We start from the raw sequence: 20,371 nt of genomic DNA on the forward strand, positions 1-20,371 counted from the left end.
TCAATATTAACCATCACACCAACTATATAAAGATAACCTATCAGTGATCTTGAAAATGTCATCTCTGATGAAATAACTTCATAACAATCTCATATCATTAATGAATTTAAAAATGGCAATTTCTTCAGTTGGAAAGGGAAAAACATACTGTAAATAGATGATGTGCAAATAGATGTGCAACATTCAAAGATTTTTCTTTTGGTTTTTGTTTGTTTGTTTGTTTGTTTTCGAGACAGGGTTTCTCTGTGTAGCCCTGGCTGTCCTGGAACTCACTCTGTAGATCAGTCTGGCCTCGAACTCAGAAATCCGCCCGCCTCTGCCTCCCAAGTGCTAGGATTAAAGACGTGCGCCACCACCGCCCGGCTTATACGCGTTTGAAGATTTAGCTTAGCTTCTATCAGGAAGAATAAATATAGAGAGGTGAGATCCTAGTGTGCTGTAGTATAACATCTGGCTGCTTATCAGCTGTTTGTCCATCCTCCTTGTGGACCCACAATGCTAAGCTGTAGCCTTTTGAGCATAGCCAGAATTCCTGCACTTTGGCCTTTAGGGACCTGCAAGCTCAGTGTCTTTCCCAGACTTCCTTCTTCTCCCCAGTGCCGGGGCACTGCTTGCTGTCTGTTTCTGAGCTTATTTTGGAACCTTGAAAGCTCCGTGCAGTCTTGGCCCTGGGCTGTTTCTAGTAGTGCCCCCTTGCCCAACCTCAGCTTCCATACATTGTTGAAGGCCTCTGTTCCTTCAGGCCTCAGTTGGGTATCACAAAGAAACTTCCAACAACCTTATCTTTAAAAAGGTATTTTTGTTGGGCAGTGGTGGCACACATCTTTAATCCCAGCACTTGGGGGGGCAGAGGCAGGCAGATCTGAGTTCGAGGCCAGCCTGGGCTACAGAGTGAGTTCCAGGAAGGCCAGAGTTACACACATACATGTACAAGAGGTGTTTTCATCTCCTTGATTACTCCAAGAGTACCCTGTATTCAAGGCCAGCTAGAGTTATTGAAGTCTGTAGAGCCTAGTGATTGATTATTGTTCAGTGTAATAATAGTCAGGATCCCCCCTAATCACACATGTAGGGGTCACATGCAGTATCGCTGTTGTCCTAGAACTTAGTCCAGTATTTGTACAAGCACTTCCAATTGATGCCCATAGATAGCAGTCATTCCCCATTAATCACGGGATTGGCACTCGGACTAAGACCTACCCACCGCCATCATTGTTCAAGATACAGATGGCTAGGAGTGACATGCCAGTCATAGTTGGTGGTACCAGTCTTGAGGTTTGGTAATTTTTAAAAAAGATTTGGGAAATGTAGTCTCTCTTGTCAAGGCAGCTTTATTACCATAATAAATCTAGCAAGAGGAGAGAAGGGAGTGAGAGTCTCCCTTGTTAGTTAAACACGTTCCATTTGCGCATTGGTTTGAATTCCCAGGAGAGCAGTATCTCCGCTGATGGATTGTCCCTATAAAAAGGCCTTGGCATTGGGCCATTGTAAAATTAAAATGAATTCAGACTCATTCATGCATGCAACTTTAATTTACAATTAAAATATTATGGTTACATATTTTAATAAGAATAATTAGACGGACCCTACTGAATCAACCCCTGTGTTTAATGAGACAGAACCCAGATCCAAATGGAAAGGCAGGTGGGTGTGACAGGGCATGCGTTTCAGTCAGCATCTTTTGTGGAGTCAGGCATTTTTGCCCCTTTTATATCCGAATGCCCGGGAGGGGCAGCATCATTTCTCTGCAGCACTGGGACCTTTGTCCCTTCTGTGGGAAGCTCGTTTTCCTCGAGATTCACATTTTCCTCGAGATTCACATCCTGCTCTTAACCGTCTTGGGCTGCTGATCCCCGAGGAAGGAGCCCTGTTTCTTCCTCAGCCGCTGTAACTGGAGCATCCCTCCTAGGGATGAGACTTTATATATGTGTGTGTGTGTGTTCACGTGTGTGTATCCCTTCTTCCCGGGTCACGATAGCTGCATTCTCCCTTTAAAGCAGCAACCTATGGGTCATGTATCACGGGGGTCACGTATCACGGGGGTCACGTATCACGGGGGTCACGTATCAGATATCCTGTGTAGCAGAGATTTGCATTATGATTCATAACAGTAGCAAAATTGCAGTTATGAAGTAGCAACAAAAATAATTTTAGGGAGACCATAAGGTGAGGAACTGTATTAAAGGGTCGCAGCGTTAGGGAAATAGATAACTACTGCTTTAGAGACTTATACCTTAAAGATAGAATTTCCTTCTTCAAAGAACATTTACTTTGTGTTGGGAAAGAACAGCGACTCTCAGGCAACCACCGGTTATTGACACTTGAATGAGTTCTTTGTTTTTATTCTTTTGGAGTTTTGAGACCCTGTGTGTGTAACCCTCACTGGTCTGGATTTACTATGTAGATCAAGTTAGCCTTGACCACGAGTTCAGGTTCATAGAGATGCACCTGCCTCTGCCCCCTGAGTGCTGGGATTAAAGGTTTGTGCCTGTCATGGGTGAGCTAGGCAGGGAGCACCCAGAATACGGCAAGCCTAAGTGTCCCAAGAGAGTTCCACACACCACCAGGTCCCCATCACTAACAGAGGACAGAGGGTGGCAGAGTTGCCAGGGACCTGTTGCCATTTTAGATGAAGAGCCCTGCTGAATGGATGAACAGTGTTAATAGGTTTAAGATACAGTTTGTTTCCAAGGGAAACATTTTGGACTCCCTTTAAGAAAGGGAGGTGGCTGGGCAGTGGTGGTGCATCCTTTAATCCCAGTACTTAGGAGGCAGAGGCAAGTGGATCTCTATGCATTTGAGGCCAGCCTGGACTACAGAGTAAGCTCCAAGATAGCCAGGGCTACACAGAGACCTTGGCTTGAACACTACTTCCCCATCCCACCCGCACCCCCAAAAAAAAGAAAAGAAGAGAGAGAAAGCTGTTTTTCTTTGTTTAGACATTTGAGGTAAGGTCTCACGATGTAGGCCAGGCTGGCCCTGCCACTCCTTATTTAGCCAGGGGAGGCCTCAGGCATGTGGCGATCCTCTTACCTGGGCCTCTCAAGTGCTGGGATTACAGGTATACACATGATATCCGGTTTTGGTATTTTTTTGTTTGTGCTTTTGTGGTGCCAGGACCAGCAAACACGTAGCATCCATTCTACCACTGAACTGTCCCCCAGCCTGGAAACACAGGGATGCAGCTTTCGATATCGGGTACTGACTGGAAGCTGGCTAGGGTTTAACCGAAAGGCTGTCACTTAAAAAATAGAGACCAGTGTCTCATGTCTTGTGACCCTTTAAACACTCTGTTAAACCTAAATTCTACCGTTTTTTTTTTTTTTTTTCTCTTCCTTTCATGTCCACACCTCTTCTTATTCTCAGCTGCTGGAATTCTACCCAGTTACTGAGTTTTCCTACTGAAAAAATGGAACCCTTTCTATGGCTGGAGAGATGGCTCAGCCTTTAAGAGTACTTGCTGTTCTTTCCAAGGAATATTCTCAAAGATTAAGCTTTGATTCTCAGTACCGACTGTGAGTGTGGCAGCTCACAACTGTCTGTAACTCCAGTCCAAGGAGATCCAGTGCCCTCTTCTGGACTTTTTCCTGCACCAATCATGTATGAGGTACACAGACATACATTCTAGCAAAGCACCCGTAAGCCTAAATATAAATAAAGAAAAATTAAAAGTAATAGTACAGTTTCAGTAATAAAATCAAAGCAGCCTGGAAAGCCAGGGAGCACTGCTATCATTCTGAGCCCGTTTGTGTGACAGTCACCAGGGAGCTTTGTTTCATTCTGCCCGAGTCTCAACAACGGATTTTATTTTCATCTCCCAGATTTGAAAAGATTTGTTCACTACAGAACATACGTTCTAAGGAAAAGATAGATGCTTGAGCTATTCCTTCCCAGCCCTTTCTTGTACTTAATGTGTATGCAGTTTTAGGAAATGGAGACGATAAAGGATTTATAGTTTAATATCCCTCTCTTTCATGTTAGCATTCTAATGCATTTTAAATATTAGAACTACTTTGCCAGCTACAACTAAATTAGAAGTGACTGGAAAAAATTAGCATATGTTTATCTTCACATTTATTAGCAGACAAGAAACAGGAAGCTTATGATGGAAAAATCAGCCAGTCACAGTCTCAGCCAGGTGACCAACGTGAAACAGTGGTGAAGACTCCCAGGGACAGCAGGTGCCTTTGACGTGCTGAAAGGTGGGGCTTCATCGCCCCTTTCCCTTCCAAACACGGAGAACCCCACTCTAGACCTGAGACAAACATTAGATAGACCCCGACTGAGGAACAGCTACAAAAGACGCAGCAAGTTCTCAGAATCATCTAGGTCACCCAAACCAAGGGAGGCCCGTGAGAGTGCCACAGGCCAAAGGGAACCCAAAGAGACACGATGACCAAACCTTTGTCATCCTGGGTGGGAGGGGCAGCTGCAGAAGAGCTGATGTTTACTGATAACAGCAGATGATCCCACTGGGTGGGAACACGGTGGCATCATTGCTGCCAAAGGAACCTCTAGAGTCCAGGATTTGGACAGGAGGCAAATCCGAGCTGTAAACTCAGCCCAGTCTTGCTGGTCCTCTGACTTTTGGGCTGGCTACTTAAGCTTCTTTTATCTGTAGGACTGGGGCAGTGTTGCCCAGCTGTTAGGGAAGAAGAGGCTAAGCAGACAGATAAGCTTGGAGCTGGGTCAGGGGTCAGGGAGAAACAGGGGCCGTGGAAATCAAAGAGCACACAGTGATTGGGTTCTCACAGACCTCATGGCCTGCTTTCTCACAGAGTGCAGTAAGAATCAGTTACTTTAAATTTTTAATTCTATTCCTCCTGCATTTCCTTTCATAGCAGATGTAGTCATTAGGCCCAAGAAGTCATTAAAGTGTTTAATAAGGTTATTAAATTGACTAACAGCACCTTTGGAAGCCATTTCCATAGGAAATCCATATGATTCCAGGTATGGGACATGGGGCTGTCCTCTGTGGCGGACAGCCTGTCAGCATCCCCGTGAAGGATGGTAGGCAGGTCGTGAGGGATGCGTCTAATTAAAGAGATTATAGGTGAACCTCGGCTGTCTGGGCATGCTGTTCATAGCTGGAAGTGTGTTGAAAGTTCACTAATTCCTACTAATTGCAGGGTGGGGGAGGAGAGGTCCATCCAGATTACAGAATATTTTAAAATAAATGCACTTTTATTACATTCAAGTACATATTTTAACTCCAACTAGGCCAACAAATTGTTGCCTTGCACAAGTCTTAGGGGACAAAGTTACTGAGAGTATCAGAGTGATTTTCAATTATTTCTATGTAAATAGGCATTTCTGAAGTTCTTTAGGATGTTTGAAGACGGTTTGTTCACATAGATCTTAAGCATTGCACCGGTTGAGGCCTATGGTTAATTGGCACACCCTTGGAGGATGGGATGGGTAAATTAAGATAAACTTGAGGCCATCTAGGAGATAACTTAATTCAATGATAAGTGGTGTCCAAGAGGCCAGGTGGAAGAGGTTTTTATTTCAGCTCAAGTTTAATTTAGTTTTCCCCATGAAGGCAATCTGCTCATTTGTGCAGGCATCCACTGACTGGTCGACTGATGTCGGTAGAGGCACGGACGTGTCAGGCCTTCTTGTCTGGAAAGCCAGCCCGAGTTGCTTATGGTAGGATTCAGGAGAGGAGGCCCACTGGTTAGTGCCGTGCGCCATTGAGAGCCAGGGAGCAAGAGATTCTCCTAGGACAGTCAAATCACACCAGGAGAGATCTGAGAGTGCTGACTGAGTCGCATGTGGAAAATGATCGGATTAGGGAACAAAAAGCAACAAAAGGTTAGGGTAGGAGGCAGAGGAAGAAAGGGAAAATGGCTGGCTTTAATCATCTAGGCAGGAAGGCCAGCATTCAGCGTTCAAGGGCGGGAACAGACCTGTGCCCTGCTGCAGTCCCAGAGCCCTCTGCCCAACCTCTGGCGGCTGCAATGGAGTCTGCTCTCCCCAGCAAAGGTCACCACTCTTGGACTGCTGGAGGGTGGAGCCTTGTGTGGTCCTTTAGCTCTCTGTCCTAGGAGGCCCTGTTCTCTGCAGGGGGTTGGGACTGGGGGTTGGGACTGGGGGTCAGGTGGCGGTGCTGAGGGGCACTGTTGCCTTAGGGAGGATTTCAGTACACAGGAAGAGAGTGTGACAGAGTGAACCAGTCTATGGCTGGAGCCACAAGTCAGAGAAATCTGGGCTTGGGAACTGAGGTGTGTTGGGGGAGCCTGAGCTAGGACTGAGAGTTCAAAGCTAGTTTGGGTTACATGGTGACCAGGAAGGAAGGAAGGAAGGAAAGGAAGGAAGGAAGGAAGGAAGGAAGGAAGGAAGGAAGGAAGGAAGGAAGGAAGGAAGTAGGGAGGAATGGAGGAAAAGAGGGAGGGAGGAAAGGAGGAAAAGAGGGAAGGAGGGAGGGAGGGAAGAAGGGAAAGAGGGAAGGGCCGGCCAGTGTGATCATGGTGATTTGAGGCAAGGTCTCACTGTGTAGCCCTGGCTGGCCTGGTACTCACTATGAGGTGATTCTGCTCCTGAGTGCTGGAATTATGGTTGTGCACCAATAGGCTCAGGCTCAGATTGAAATTTTTAATTTCTTCCCCCCCCCATCTTTTTCTTTTCTTTATACTGAAACTGGATTTTCTCCTTCATTAACAAGGCCTAGATTAGATTTTCTTTTCTTTCCCCCTCCCTTAACCACTCCCCTCTCCTCCCTCTCCCCTTCTTTTTTTCTGAGTCAGAGCTTCTCTATGTAGCCCTGGCTGTCCTAGAATGTGATTGCCCATAAACCAGGCTGACCTTGAGTTCAGACATCCTCCTGCCTCTGCCTCCCATTTGCTGGGATTAAAGACGAGGGCCACCATGTCTGGCTAGCTTTTCTTTTTTCTTGATGCTGGCGCTCTGAGTTGCTAAACTTCTCCCTTGACGTGATTTGCTTTGTGTTTGCTTAGCTGTAGTGGGACATTTCCAGATGTTTTCAGTGATGTTTTGTTATTTCATCTGCTTAACAGCTGAAATAGGGGCGGTCTTCCCATTTTCTGGAGGCAGAAAGTGAGGCTTGGTGAACTCATCATGGGTGAAGTGGGCAAGGAGCTTGGATTTATTTGTAGTTTTGTGACTAGAAATTCTGTCCAAGTTGAAATGCCAGCACTGGGGAAGAGCAAAGAATTACGGTGAGAAAAGCATGCATGTGCTGACGTCAGAGCCACTTGACTGTTGTTACAGTGGATTGCTAAGATGCTGTGTATCTGCACAGATGTGGAGTTTACAGTTCAGACGATGACAGATGTGCGTCTGCCCTTCCAGTTCTTTGGCTGTGGGTTTGTTTTTGACATAGAGTCTCACCTGGTGTACCTGACTTGTTGGGAACTCAGTATAAGGCTGGGGGCCTTGAATTCTGGACAATCCAGCCTCCACCTCCTGAGTGCTGGGATTGTAAGTATGAGCCTCTGTGCCTGGAGTCCGCTTCCGATGCTTGAGGCCCTACCATTTCAGTGCTGGCAGATGTTTTCCGTCTCTGTTAACGTGTGACATTGAGTGGTTGGAAAGAGTTGGCTTCTGTTCCGACTCATCCGAGAATGTGCGCCTCTTCGTGGAAAGCTGGTACTACCAATACCCTCCGTGGGAACGCGGTCCCACGGGACACGGTGACTGGGAACTGTCCCCTAGTCCTCCACTAGGCACAGCGCCAAGGACAGCGCTACTTTTGAGGGCCAGAGAAACTGTTATAATTTCTTTTAAAATTAGAAGAGGTCAAAGAAAGGCCCATAAAAGCCAGAATGGAGGACTGGAGAGATGGCTTGGTGGTTAAGAGCACTGGCTGCTCTTCCAGAGGTCCTGAGTTCAATTCCCAGCAACCACATGGTGTGGCTCACAGCCACCTATAATCAGATCTGGTGCGCTCTTCTGGCATGCTGTATACATAATACATACATACATCATACATACATACATACATATATACATACATACATACATATATACATATATACATACATACATATACACACATATACATGCATACATATACATACATACACATATATATACATACATATATACATACATACATACATAATCTTTTTTAAAAAGCCATAATGGAGCCTTATGTGTGCAGGGTTGGGAGACTTGGAAGGGGTGTCATCTTCTGAAGGCTTGTGGTCTTGCTTCTCTTCCCAACCTGCTTATTTGATGAGATTGGATGTGTTCAGGATGGTGTGGCTGTGAGTCCTAACTCCCTCCCCATCACTCTCTTCCTCTCCCTTATTCCCTCCCCTTCCCCCGTCTACTGGCCAAGCAAACATAGATTGATTTATTTATCTGTATTGTTTTTTTTTTTTTTTCAGGATGGAATTTCTCTGTGTAGCCCCGGCTGTCCTGAAACTCTCTCAGTAGACTATGCTGGCCTTGAACTCCCAGAGATCTGCCTGCCTCTGCCTCCCTAGGACCCTGAGGGCACGCGGTGAGGCACATTCTCAAAAGCAGGATCGGAGGGTTTGCTGCTTTTTAAGACAAGATGTACTGGATGCAGTGTTACTGTGAGGAAGCATGCACTACTTTTCTGCTTTTGAAAAGTGTCTTACGGACTAAAGAAAACCTCTTGTTGGTTATGTGACCTGCCTTCCTCTTCTCCTTTGAATCTTTTAAAAAAAATCAAAAATCTTTATGTGTATAGGTATTCTTTCTGCATGTGTATATGTGCACCACAAGCCTGCAGTGCCCGGGCAGCCCAGAAGAGAGGGTCGAATTCCCCAGGAACTGGAGTTAACATGTGGGTGCGGGGAACGGACTCCTTGGTCCTCCGGAAGAGCAACAAATGCTCGCCCCAACTCTTTTCTTCTACTCGTACTGTCTTTAAAAACAAACATTTATCTACAATAACTGTTTTTTTTATGTGTTTACTTACTAATTTATTTTGTTGTTTTGACTCGGACTCTGGCTCTGTGGCTAAGCCTGGCCTGGAACTAATGCCACTCCTTCCTACCCCCCCCCCCCCCCCCCGCCCCCCGCGCGCCCAGAGTGCTGGGCTGCAGGCGTGCCCTTGTGCCTCTGCTTTAGAAAACTTCCCTTTTCCTCATAACACAAAGATAAAGGGGAAATGACTTGGGGTATAGAAAATATAATTAAACATTGTGGGAGAGAGGGAGTGTGTCTTCCTCTGTTAAGTTCCTATGGCCCGTGTTCTCCAGGCCGGGCAGGACAGTGTGGTCCCCAGTGCTTTCTTTTTGCCAGACCTTTGTTATTTCCCTTTCTTTGTGACCTTTATTTGCTTGACAGGTCACAGATACTGGAGATGGTGTTAGTAACTGTTGCACTGAGAAGCTGAGACAAGGGGCACCTTATTTTTCAAAGGTTTAGTATTAAGGGCCAGTTTCAGAACTATATTCTTGATTCTCTCCTGATACCCTTAACACGCTGGCCAGAGGCACTCTCCGCTCAGTTTTGCGTTATTTAAGTTTCCATTTGTGGCAGAGTGTCTTCTGGACTCTGGTGACACCTGATTCATGGTCTCTACTTCCTCCTTTCTGAGGGACGGCAAGCACACTGGCTGGCACCTCCAGTTCTGTCCTGGCTCCTTCCAGCCCTTTCCGTAACCCTGACTCCGTTCTTTATTCCCAATGCCCCTACAGGAGTTCGTGAGTGTCTGGGTCCGAGACCCCAGGATTCAGAAGGAGGACTTTTGGCACTCTTACATCGACTATGAGATATGCATTCACGTAAGTACACAGCCAGTAGGAATCAGGTTTTAGGCGGTGAACATTTTATGTGACAGAATGGTGCTAAGAACTGAAAACCTCCTTTAGTCATAGAACTGAGTTGGGGTAATTGCAGCTAAGCTTGTATCACAAATGAAGCAGGGAGTTGAAGAGTTGCTTCTTTGAAGCTCATATTGTACTTGTTTAAACTATTACTATTTCTTTATATTTACTTATAAAGATGTGACTATTTTAAAAATTTATGGTTAAAAAGTATAACTTATCAGTTGTATTTCTTTGTGCTATTATATTTTTTCTTTTTTAAAAATTTACTTGTTTGTGTATGAGTGTACTATTTGCACGTACACTTGCATGCCAGAAGAGGGCGTCAGACCCCATTACAGGTTGTGAGCCACCATGTGGTTTCTGGGAATTAAACGCAGGACTTCTGGAAAAGCAGCTTTTAACCGCTGAGCCATCTCTTTAGCCTGTGATATTATATTTCAAGATAATATATTATTTGGTAACTCTTAAATTTTGAGAGAACATAGAATTTTGGAGAAAAGAGATACAATATTAACATTTTAGATTAGTACATGGTAGTAGGTTTTTGTTTTTTTTTTTTGTTTTTTTTTGTTTTTTTTTTTTTTTTCGAGACAGGGTTTCTCTGTATAGCTCTGGCTGTCCTAGAACTCACTCTGTAGACCAGGCTGACCTTGAACTCAGAAATCCGCCTGCCTCTGCCTCCCAAGTGCTGGGATTAAAGGTGTGCGCCACCACTGCCTGGTTACTGTAGTATTTTTATTTATATGTGCCTTTATTATACCTTGCCCTATTTTATATATAGAATCAGAAGTTTGGAAATGACTAGATTTTGAGTCATTAGACAAAGAGGAAGCTAGTCAAAGCAGCATTCGCCCAAGTGGAAATAACACCGAGCCATAAGTTTCCGAAATGTCTGTTCAGTGCCGAGTCTGCTGTGTGTGTCCTGAACAAGGCCAGCGACCTGTCCTGCAGGGGGCCACGTGGAAACATCCCGCCACTGCGGCTGTGCTGCGGCTCCCACTGCTGCTGTGGAACAAGAGCAGCAGAGAGTTTGTAAAGGGACACCTGCATTTGTACCTCAGAGCTCCTGGAGGAGGCGGGGCGGACAGGAGGCAGGGCGGACAGAAGGCAGGGCGGACAGGAGGCAGGGTGGACAGGAGGCAGGGCGGACAGGAGGCAGGGCAGACAGGGGGCAGGGCAGACAGGAGGCAGGGCAGACAGGAGGCAGGGCAGACAGGGGGCAGGGCAGACAGGAGGCAGGGCAGACAGGAGGCAGGGCAGACAGGGGGCAGGGCAGACAGGGGGCAGGGCAGACAGGGGGCAGGGCAGACAGGGGGCAGGGCAGACAGGAGGCAGGGCAGACAGGAGGCAGGGCAGACAGGAGGCAGGGCAGACAGGCCCCAGACACTTGGCTCACTGGCTCCTCATCTTGAAGAGACATTCTTTCCTGTCTCACCGGGCCGTCAGCTGCATCTCAGACTGTATCTAGCACAAGCATCTGATGTATCTGGCACAAGTGAAGTGACACCATTCAGTGTCATCAGGCATACTGGAAATCTGAACACCACTCTAAAAATTTTTCCTTCGAGAGTCCCCAATTTAGAAAATAAGCTAGGTATAAAAACTCTGCACTGCCCCTGCCCCATTTTTCTCTTTTTGTGGTTATTTTCTAAGCCACTAACATTGCTAATTTGCTTTTGTTTTATGTAAAACTCACACCAAAGATGCATTCTGTGTGCAAAGTTATGAGCACATAAGAATAGGCATTTGAGGGCTGGAGAGGTAGCTCAGTGGTTAAGAGCACTGACTGCTCTTCCAAAGGTCCTGAGTTCAAATCCCAGCAACCACATGGTGGCTCACAACCATCCATAATGAGATCTGATACCTTCTGGTGGGGTGTCTGAAGACAACTACAGTGTACTTACATGTAATAAATAAATAAATCTTTAAAAAAAAGTATTTAAAAAAAAAAGAATAGGCATTTGGGCTGGAGAGCTTGCTGGCTCAGCAGTTACGAGCACTGGCTTTTGCAGGGGACCTGGAGTTCAGTCCCAGTACCCACATGGCAGCCCGCCGCGGCTGGAACTCCAGTCTCAGGGCCTCCAGCCTCTCTTCTGATGTCCTTAGGCTTTTGCAGGCACTTGGTGCACCGACATACACTCAGGAGCACACACACACACACACACACACACACGCACACACATGAAATTAAATGAATTAAGTATTATTAAAAAGGAATAGACATTTGAAGCAGATGTGGGGCCCAAAGGAATGGGGAAAAAAAAGCGTTTGACTACACCTTAGCTGTCTTCAGACACCCCAGAAGAGGGCATCAGATCCCATTACAGATGGTTGTGAGCCACCATGTGGTTGCTGGGAATTGAACTCAGGACCTCTGGAAGAGCAGCCAGTGCTCTTAACCGCTGAGCCGGCTCTCCATCCCCTAAGAATAAGCATTTGAAACAAAATGGAATTTTTAAATTTTTTAAATTATTTAATTGCTTCTAAGAGTGTTTGTGGGCCCATCACATACTTCAGAGCATTATGAAATTTGATTATTTTCAGGAGATAATCAAATATAGATTATTTGGTGCTAATTGAATGGTACGAATTCAGAAATGTACACATATGAATAAAAATGCTGTAATAAAACCCATTGTCACATATTAATATAAAATGGTTAATATTGTATCTCTCCCCCTCACCCCCCCAATTCTATGTCCTTGGACAATTACTTGTGTGTTCTGGTGTCTCTCTGAAGTAATACTCAGTTGACAAAAGTAGGTCTCTAGGCTTGGCAGTGGCCGAGACAAGCATGTGGACTTAAAGGGACTGAGCCAGTCAGTGCAGACCTACTCACAAGGTACAATTCAAAGCGGGCAGGTGAATAAGGCTTTTGGCTGGCCTCCATTAGTAAGCTCTGAGGGCATCCACTGAGGATCCGTTCACTCAAATGAACCTCAAGGGATATGAAACCAGGTGACTCTGGAATGCCCACATTTTCTTGGGGTTATAAACCCAGTAATGATAGAGCTGACTGGCCCTTCAAGTATCTTCCCCTGACCCTATCCTTTGGTAGAGAGACTCACAGATGGGCCTCATTCTGGTATCAATAGCAGGTAGGGTTTTGTTTCTGACACCCGTCACTGTGTGCTGGGAAACTGGATTTAAATGGGTCCAGCCTCTACTGGCGATGTAAGAAGTCCCTGTGGTGGCCTGACTCTCTCTGAGGAGAGGGTACTGAGAGGATGGACCTTGTTAGGGCCGTGACTCTGGTATAACAAAGTCTGCTGCCTTGGTCCCCAAGGAGTGCATTAGTCAGGTAGCGCTGTGCTTTGAAGTTGTCCCTCAGAATGCTGTGATGCCATAGGCATCTCTGGTAGGCTTTGCCTCTGTGGCAGTGTAAGTGGCTAGGTGTTGTGCTGTGGACTTTGCGGGTGAGTCTCTTAACCTCCCTGCATCCGGGAACTTTGCCCTGTGTTTCATGGGGACAGCCCATGAACAAAATGTACACAGTGATTGAGATTTCCAAGAAAACAGCGGGACATCACTGGCAGGATAGTTTTTTAAATAATGAAGCTCTCAGTAGCAAAAGTTAATTTCTCATTTAGCAATGTAATGATTATGAAGTGGGTCTTCATTTAAAATGCATATATAAAATAGAGGGTGATTTTTGTTTGTTTGTTTGTTTTTTTGTAGGGGTGGTTGAGATTTTACACAGGGTCTTACTCTGAAATTCACCCTGTAGTCTAAACTGGCCCCAAACAGGTGGCCATCCTCCGGCCCCAGCCTCTGAGTTCTAGGTGGGAGCTACCACACTCAGCTGAGTTGGCCTTGTTTTTGGAAACTAGTAGACACAGATGTTTGTCAGCTTTGTGCTTACCCAGAGGACACTATTTGCTCATTCTGTGTTTACCCAGAGGAGTGGCATTGTGGCTTCGCCTAGGCTGGGGACTTAGACCTGTTTATTTCCCAAGTCTGCCTCAGGGCTGCTACAGGGAAACAGGCGGCTGGTACCCGATGGCATCAACTATACCTGCCGGGTGCTTTCTGGTCATCTTCATGTTCACCCTGTCTGTCCCACTTGGGGAACTAGCGCTGATGCCATTTTCCTGGAGGAGACCCAGGGCTGACTTTTGTGCCTGTTGTAGGTATGGACACTGAGCCCTTCTACTGGGTTCCCGACTCAGATTGCCCTTCCCTCCCATTGTCTAGTAGGGTGGGAAAGCTGTGTAGGTGAGCAGTGATTTTAGGATTCCCAGTCCATGTTGCGATGCAGAGGTCTGTGATGCTTTGTGAAGAGCAGCAGGAAGTCAGTTCTGACCCACACACGCCTCAGGATGGTTTGAAAGCTGCAATGGCCACACCTGAGTATTGCACATTTTAGGGCTTGTGTGTGTTTATCAAGATGGGATCTCACTGTGTGATCCAGGCTGGATTTGAACCCAGTCTTCCTGCCTCCTGCCTGAGTCTGAGATGACAGGTTGGGCAACCATACCCACTAGGGTTTTCCTTAATGATCCATCTTTGGGAACAATGCTTGTAGTTAGGAGAGTACAGGTCTCCTTCAGGACTCTGGTCAGGGGTGGGCCACGCTTCCCAGGGCTAACTCTGCTCTTTGACGTCATCGTGATGGCTTCTTCGGGGCTGAGACTGATGAGTTACATGAAAGATTTTGCAGTGCACATATAAATGCACATGTTTCATGGCTCAAATACTACCTAGAGGGTTACATCATGAGTTTTATGTGTGTGTGTGTGTGTGTGTGTGTGTGTGTGTGTGTGTGTGTGTAAGAAAGTGCTTTTCCCCCTAGGTGAGGCTCATGGTTTTCTGTTTCTGTACAGACGAATAGCATGTGTTTTACAATGAAAACATCTTGTGTAAGAAGAAGGTATAGAGAGTTCGTGTGGCTGAGGCAAAGACTCCAAAGCAACGCATTGCTGGTGTAAGTGACTTACGGTTTAATTCCTGGGAGTAGCTACAACAGTCTGGGTCTGAAAGTTGGTAGCACTAAGATGCATGCGGTAAGAACAGGGCTAGCTCCCATTAGTTCTGTGCCTACTGCATCTGAATTTAATATCCATCTCGTAACTCTACCAGCTTTTATGGATATTAATCACGAATGGCCCCAGAAGTGTTTAAAGACAGATTTTCCTTTAAATTAATATTATACAACGATAATTAGGTGATAGCTGCGTGACAATTATTACCATGCACAGCGTGCCTTCACTTTGAGGGATGTCTGTAGCTAAGTCACTGTGATTTGCTGATTGACTTTTTTTCTTTCTTATCAGACAATTACCAGAACTTCCATCTAAAAACCTATTTTTCAACATGAATAATCGCCAGCATGTCGACCAGCGCCGCCAGGGCTTGGAAGATTTCCTCAGAAAGTAAGTGTCTACACCAGACAAGGGATGTGGGCAGAGGGGGTCTGTGTGGGAGATTTCCACTCTGAAGTGATGCTGGACTGCAGGCCACATACATTCATGTCCTGTATTAGAGCGCCATCTTGTGGCTGGCATCAAATAGTACAGATGTGAACAGAGCTTGCAAACAATAGGTGTCTGAATCAGAATAAACACATGGTCTCTTAAGAGCAGAGACAGCACGGGCGTACACTTCTAATGGAAGCACTTGTGAGGTTGAGGCAGGAGGATTTCTGTGAGTTTGAGGCCAGACCAGGCTTTGCAGTGAGTTCCAGGCCAGTCCTTGTCAAACAAATACAACAAATAAATATCCCAAAACAGCGACCAACCCAGGCAAACAGCACAAAGGTAAAACAGATACAAGTTACGCAGGAGTCTGGCTGACAGAAGTACAGTTCCCAGGAGATAAGTGTGCCTTGTGTTTACAAGAAGCACCTCTTTAAAACTAGCTTCAGATACAGCAGTTAGAACAGACAGACCGAAGTGGCCTTGAAGGCCCTTCTCTGAGTGCATGACTCAGTTCGTCCTTGCAGAGGGCCATTTGTCAAGTGCGTGTGTCATCTGAGTGCCCTCAGTAGCTTGGCTCTGATTTCTGCGACGGGGCCGGCTTCCACGCTTCGACCCTTCCACAGGAGCTGCCTGGAGTCCAGGTCACTAGAACTTTCCATTGTCTCACTCCTCCCTAGAGCACCAGGACAAGAGGCCTGCCCCTCCCTCAGTTGCACACAGATTCTGAAGCTGGGCTGCTGAGGTTCAAATCCTGGATCTGCCACTTTAGTAGCTGGGAGTCAGGCCTGTGTTGTCCCGTCTATAAAACGGGGACAATGATGGCCCTTCCCCCACAAGGGCTGAGACAATTAAGTGGGCTAAGGGCCACAGTGGTGTCTGACAACCTTATGTTGGAGTGTTGGCAGTTATTATTTTAGTACTCAGGGCTGAAACAGCTGTGAGCTTGTCTTTCCATCCTCTAGATAAGGAGTCAGGCGAGTACCAGTTAGGGGCAGGGCCCCAACTCTCCATTCCTCTAGTGACTTTGGTTCTGAAATTCTCTCTTTTTGAATTCACTAAACAGGACCCCGAGCTGGTCTGAAATAGCTGCTTTCTACCATGGACTTGCTTAGAATGGGTCTGGATGTTAGTGTGCACATGAATATTAATATTTGTTTCTATTAGATTGGCATGGTGCCTTTCTGGGAGGTCCCTGGGACACACAGAAAGCTGGGAGCTGATGAACTGAGGCAGGGGAGTGATCCTCGTGAAAAGAGCCCAGAGGAGCTATCAGATGAGCTGAGTCTGAAAACAGGACAGCGGGGTCCTTTGTCATATCACAGGTGTGACAGAACCAAGTGCTGGTCAAGACTTTCATCATTTTCCCCTTAGGGACAATTTTTTATATTATTATTATAGTATTTTTATATATTTACATATAAATAATACATATTATATGCTTTAATATTATTTTTAAAATATAAGCATTTTTATTTTGTGTATATTCGTGTTTTGCCTGCGTGGATGTCTGTGCCAGATCCCTTGAAACTGGAGTTATAGGCAGTTGGGAGTGCCGTGTGGGTGCTGGGAATTAAACCCAGGTCCTCTGGGGGATCAGCCAGCGCTCTTAACCCATGAGCCATCTTTCTCCAGCTCCTAGGGAGAGCTCTGTTAATTGTCGTCTCTAAGGTCCCCAGGTGGCCGATGGCTGGTGGGGTCTCCCTTAAGATGGAGTTCACATTTGCTCCATTCCAGATTCCATGGACTCGGCAGCCTGGCCTGGGGGGTGGCGCTGGGTAGGGTGGCGCTGGGCAGGAGGGTGGGGAGGAGGGATCCCTTAGCCCTGGGGGTACAGGGGGAGGGGGAGGGGGAGGAGTGGTTGGGCTATTGTAGGCTCAGGGACAGCAAGTGTCTGTGTTTCTGTCACTGGGGAAATTCAGACCGCTGACCACTTCTCTCTTGCTGGCCTTGTACAAGTCTCATGCCGTCTACACTGGCCTCAGACCTGTGTACTTGAGTCTGGTCCTGATCGCCTGCCCAGCTTGGGATTACAGGTGTGCGCCACCGTGCCCAGCTTCCAGAGTCTGCTCCCGGCACTGTGTTTAAACACTGTGCTCACTCTCACAGTAGGTGTACACACCACAGTAGGTGTGCTGACCTCTGCTCCCGAGGGTTCCCGTTGAGCTGCTGCAGAGGTGAGGTGTTTTGTACTGTGTATTGTTTAGCTGTTCGTTCACTGGCTTTGTTTGACATGCGTCACAGAGGAGAACATCTTGCTTCAAGAGCTCAAGGAACGTGGGTCTAAGTCTCCCATCAGCCCTGGCTCTTGATATTTTCCGAGCTGCGGAATCCGGGTTCTTTTGAGTCCCCTGATTCCTTTGGTTGTCGTGGAGTGGAGTAGTAGCCAGGGCATTGCTCTCTCTGCTGGGAACTGTGCTGTTCAGACAATTGACTGCTTGGAAAAGACTCTGAAAAGTACGTGCTGACTGACCCTTCACCCAGCCGCCGTGTGCCAGGGACGTAGGCACAGGCACAGCCTAGGACTGAACAGACAGAGAGCTTATAAATCATTCTTCCCTTGAAACTTCTTTTACTTTCATTTGGGAGCTCTTGCTGCCATGTCTGAATTAATTAAAACTTGATCTGGGAGCTGGAGGGATGGTTCAGTGGGGAAGAGCATGTACTGATCTTCCAGAGGACCCAGGTTCAGTTCCCAGATCACAACCCTCTGAAACTCAACTTCCAAGGGACTCCAAGGCCACGTCCAGCCTCCATGGGCACCTGGCATGCACATGTATGTATGGTACACATACATACATATAGGAAGTTGGATATCGATTGTCACCTTAGGATCCAATCACAGAGCAGCCATCTCTCTGATGGTATTCCCAAGTATGGTGTATAAGCATTTATTTCCAACATATACAAAAATAAACTGAATAGATCTAATTTAAAAGTTAAAAAAATAAAATAAAAACAGGTAAACCCGGATGATGTGAGTTGGGTCCCTGGGAACCACCCGGGAGGTGAGGGTGAGAGCAGATTTCGGGGAACTTCCTCCTGTGGCATGCACATCTCCCCACAACCAGGCACACAGAATAAAGGAATAAATAAATAAAGATGGTTAGCTTTGGACTGGGCCCAGTGGCTGAGTCTCCTGTTCGGTCCAGTTTGGCATGAGTAGCAGCCGACTGGCGAGAAGCACGCCAGCACTGTGCCTGAGCACACTCGGTGTCCCCTCTGCGGCACTGACTGCTTCCCGGTTAAGGAGGGTCATCAGGCCGCAGCCAATGCCTCAGAGGTGTGAGGCCTCTGGAATCAATACCATTAAAGAGGACATAGGCCGGTTACAGGCTTTAATAAGCATAGATTTAAATTTGACTCTTATGTCAATTTTTAAGTTCTTAAAATTCCACGAAGGCATAATATCTCTCCATATATATGGGTGTATAATGTAAAATGAAATGTTCATTTTTAAGATCATTTGTGTAATAATATATACTTAATATGGGTATAATGCATATTCAGGCCGACTACTACAGAAGAATTGGAGACTCGTTTCTCTCATTGGCTGTCAGGGAAGATCATGTGCTGATCTTGTGCAGGCTTGAAGGTGTAGGTGCTCTGTCTCAGCATGTACCGGTGTTGGCTGGTGGGATTGTCTCAGCTGTACAACTGTAGGAAAGGCAGGGGTCCCGTGTTCTGGGCACTGCTGTGTTTATGATCAGCAGGGTGGCCAGCTGAACTGGTCACTGTGACTGTGAATTTTTAAACATCCATTGTCCCTTGTGACTGTAATTTTCTTTTTGTATTCGTTCTCCTAATTACAAGTCGTAAGCTCTTATAATAGCAACATAGACATAAAGTTATAGATTGGAGTTATAAGCTCATAAGTCTCCAACTGTGATAGAAGCCCTACTAATTTCTTAGGTTTAATTGCTATGAACAGGAGCCAACTCTTGTGTATAGAATGCTTCCTGGTGATAGCAAACATAACCTGCAGTTAGACTGTGGTTTTACATAATTTTTCTTCATTTTTTTTGTTGTTTTAGGACAGCCCAGGCTGACCTTGAACTGCCTATGTAATGGAGAATGACCCCAAACTTCTGATCCTCCTGTTCTACCTCTCAGTGCTGGCTTTATTAAGTGTATGACACCACGACGACTATGGTGGGAAAGTTTTTTTTTTTTTTAAACAAAAAACACATACATACAGGCATGCACATAGATACGCACAGAGAGAGAGACACTCCCCACAAAACACACACACACACATACACACACACACATATGCATATAATTTTTTTATAAATATTTATGTTCAATAGAGGGCACCACAGCATAGATTATGAATATCTTTGAATGAAAGTTTATAGTTTAAATTATTTTTATCTTGGTGAGAAGTTAAATGGGCTGAGCTAACTTTCTTTTTTCAACATCAGACTACATGATACAGAGGTGTGTAGCATCATATGGACAGAGATCAGAAGATCCAGGGCATATGTAGAATTAAATGATTTTGTAAACTATATTGTTCTTCAACTGAACCACTATATAATATGCTTCATAAAATCCCATTAAGGAAAACTAGACTTCACTATGTCCAATGCAGAGGAAAAGCAGGCCTTGTTTTGTCTAGCATAGTTACCATGGTGAGGGAGGACAACTTTTAACTTGCATTGTAAATATATTTTTAGAAATTCCTTTAAAATTCTGTAGACTGAGTTGTGAAAGTCGTGGTATAAAGGCTTGGAAATAACTACATTTATCTATTGATTGAATGATTGATTTATAGATGGTCTTAATATATAGGACAAGCTGTCCTAGAACTCAGTGTGTAAACCAGGCTGGTCTTGAACTCATGACCTCTACCTGCCTGTGCCTCTGCCTCTGCCTCCTAAGTGATGGGTTTAAAGGCATGTCCCACCATATCCAGCCTATGCATTTATTGTTATGGAGGCTTCTATCAACTATGGTTTATTGATTGTTTTACAACGTACAACAATCTTTAAAGCAGGCTTGAAGTTGATTTTCTACTGTTAGGCTTTTTGGGGAAAATGTGGCACATATATGACCACAGAGAGCAAAGGCCCTTTTTTCTGTTACGGTGGTGGCCACGATGCTGACAAAGCGAGTGTCACTCGGAGGAGGCACAGTGCCCTCTGGTCCTCCCAAAGGTCACATTTTTAAAATTAAAAATATTTATTG

The 20,371-nt window shown here is 45.8% G+C and overlaps 1 protein-coding gene across 9 annotated transcripts in view; it reads left to right on the top strand.

Moving 5' to 3' along the window:
* The window catches only part of Snx10 (sorting nexin 10), a 62,798-nt gene that overhangs the window by 38,218 nt on the left and 4,209 nt on the right, over positions 1-20,371 (top strand). For all 9 annotated transcript variants that reach the window (XM_052173735.1, XM_052173733.1, XM_052173732.1 and 6 more), the window contains 3 exons: positions 9,636-9,722; positions 14,591-14,691; positions 15,041-15,139. In XM_052173735.1, the coding sequence (XP_052029695.1) occupies positions 9,636-9,722; positions 14,591-14,691; positions 15,041-15,139 (287 nt within the window). The remainder of the gene's footprint in view (positions 1-9,635; positions 9,723-14,590; positions 14,692-15,040; positions 15,140-20,371) is intronic.

The sequence above is a fragment of the Apodemus sylvaticus genome, chromosome 2, assembly GCF_947179515.1.
Source record: "Apodemus sylvaticus chromosome 2, mApoSyl1.1, whole genome shotgun sequence".
Taxonomy (NCBI): domain Eukaryota; kingdom Metazoa; phylum Chordata; class Mammalia; order Rodentia; family Muridae; genus Apodemus; species Apodemus sylvaticus.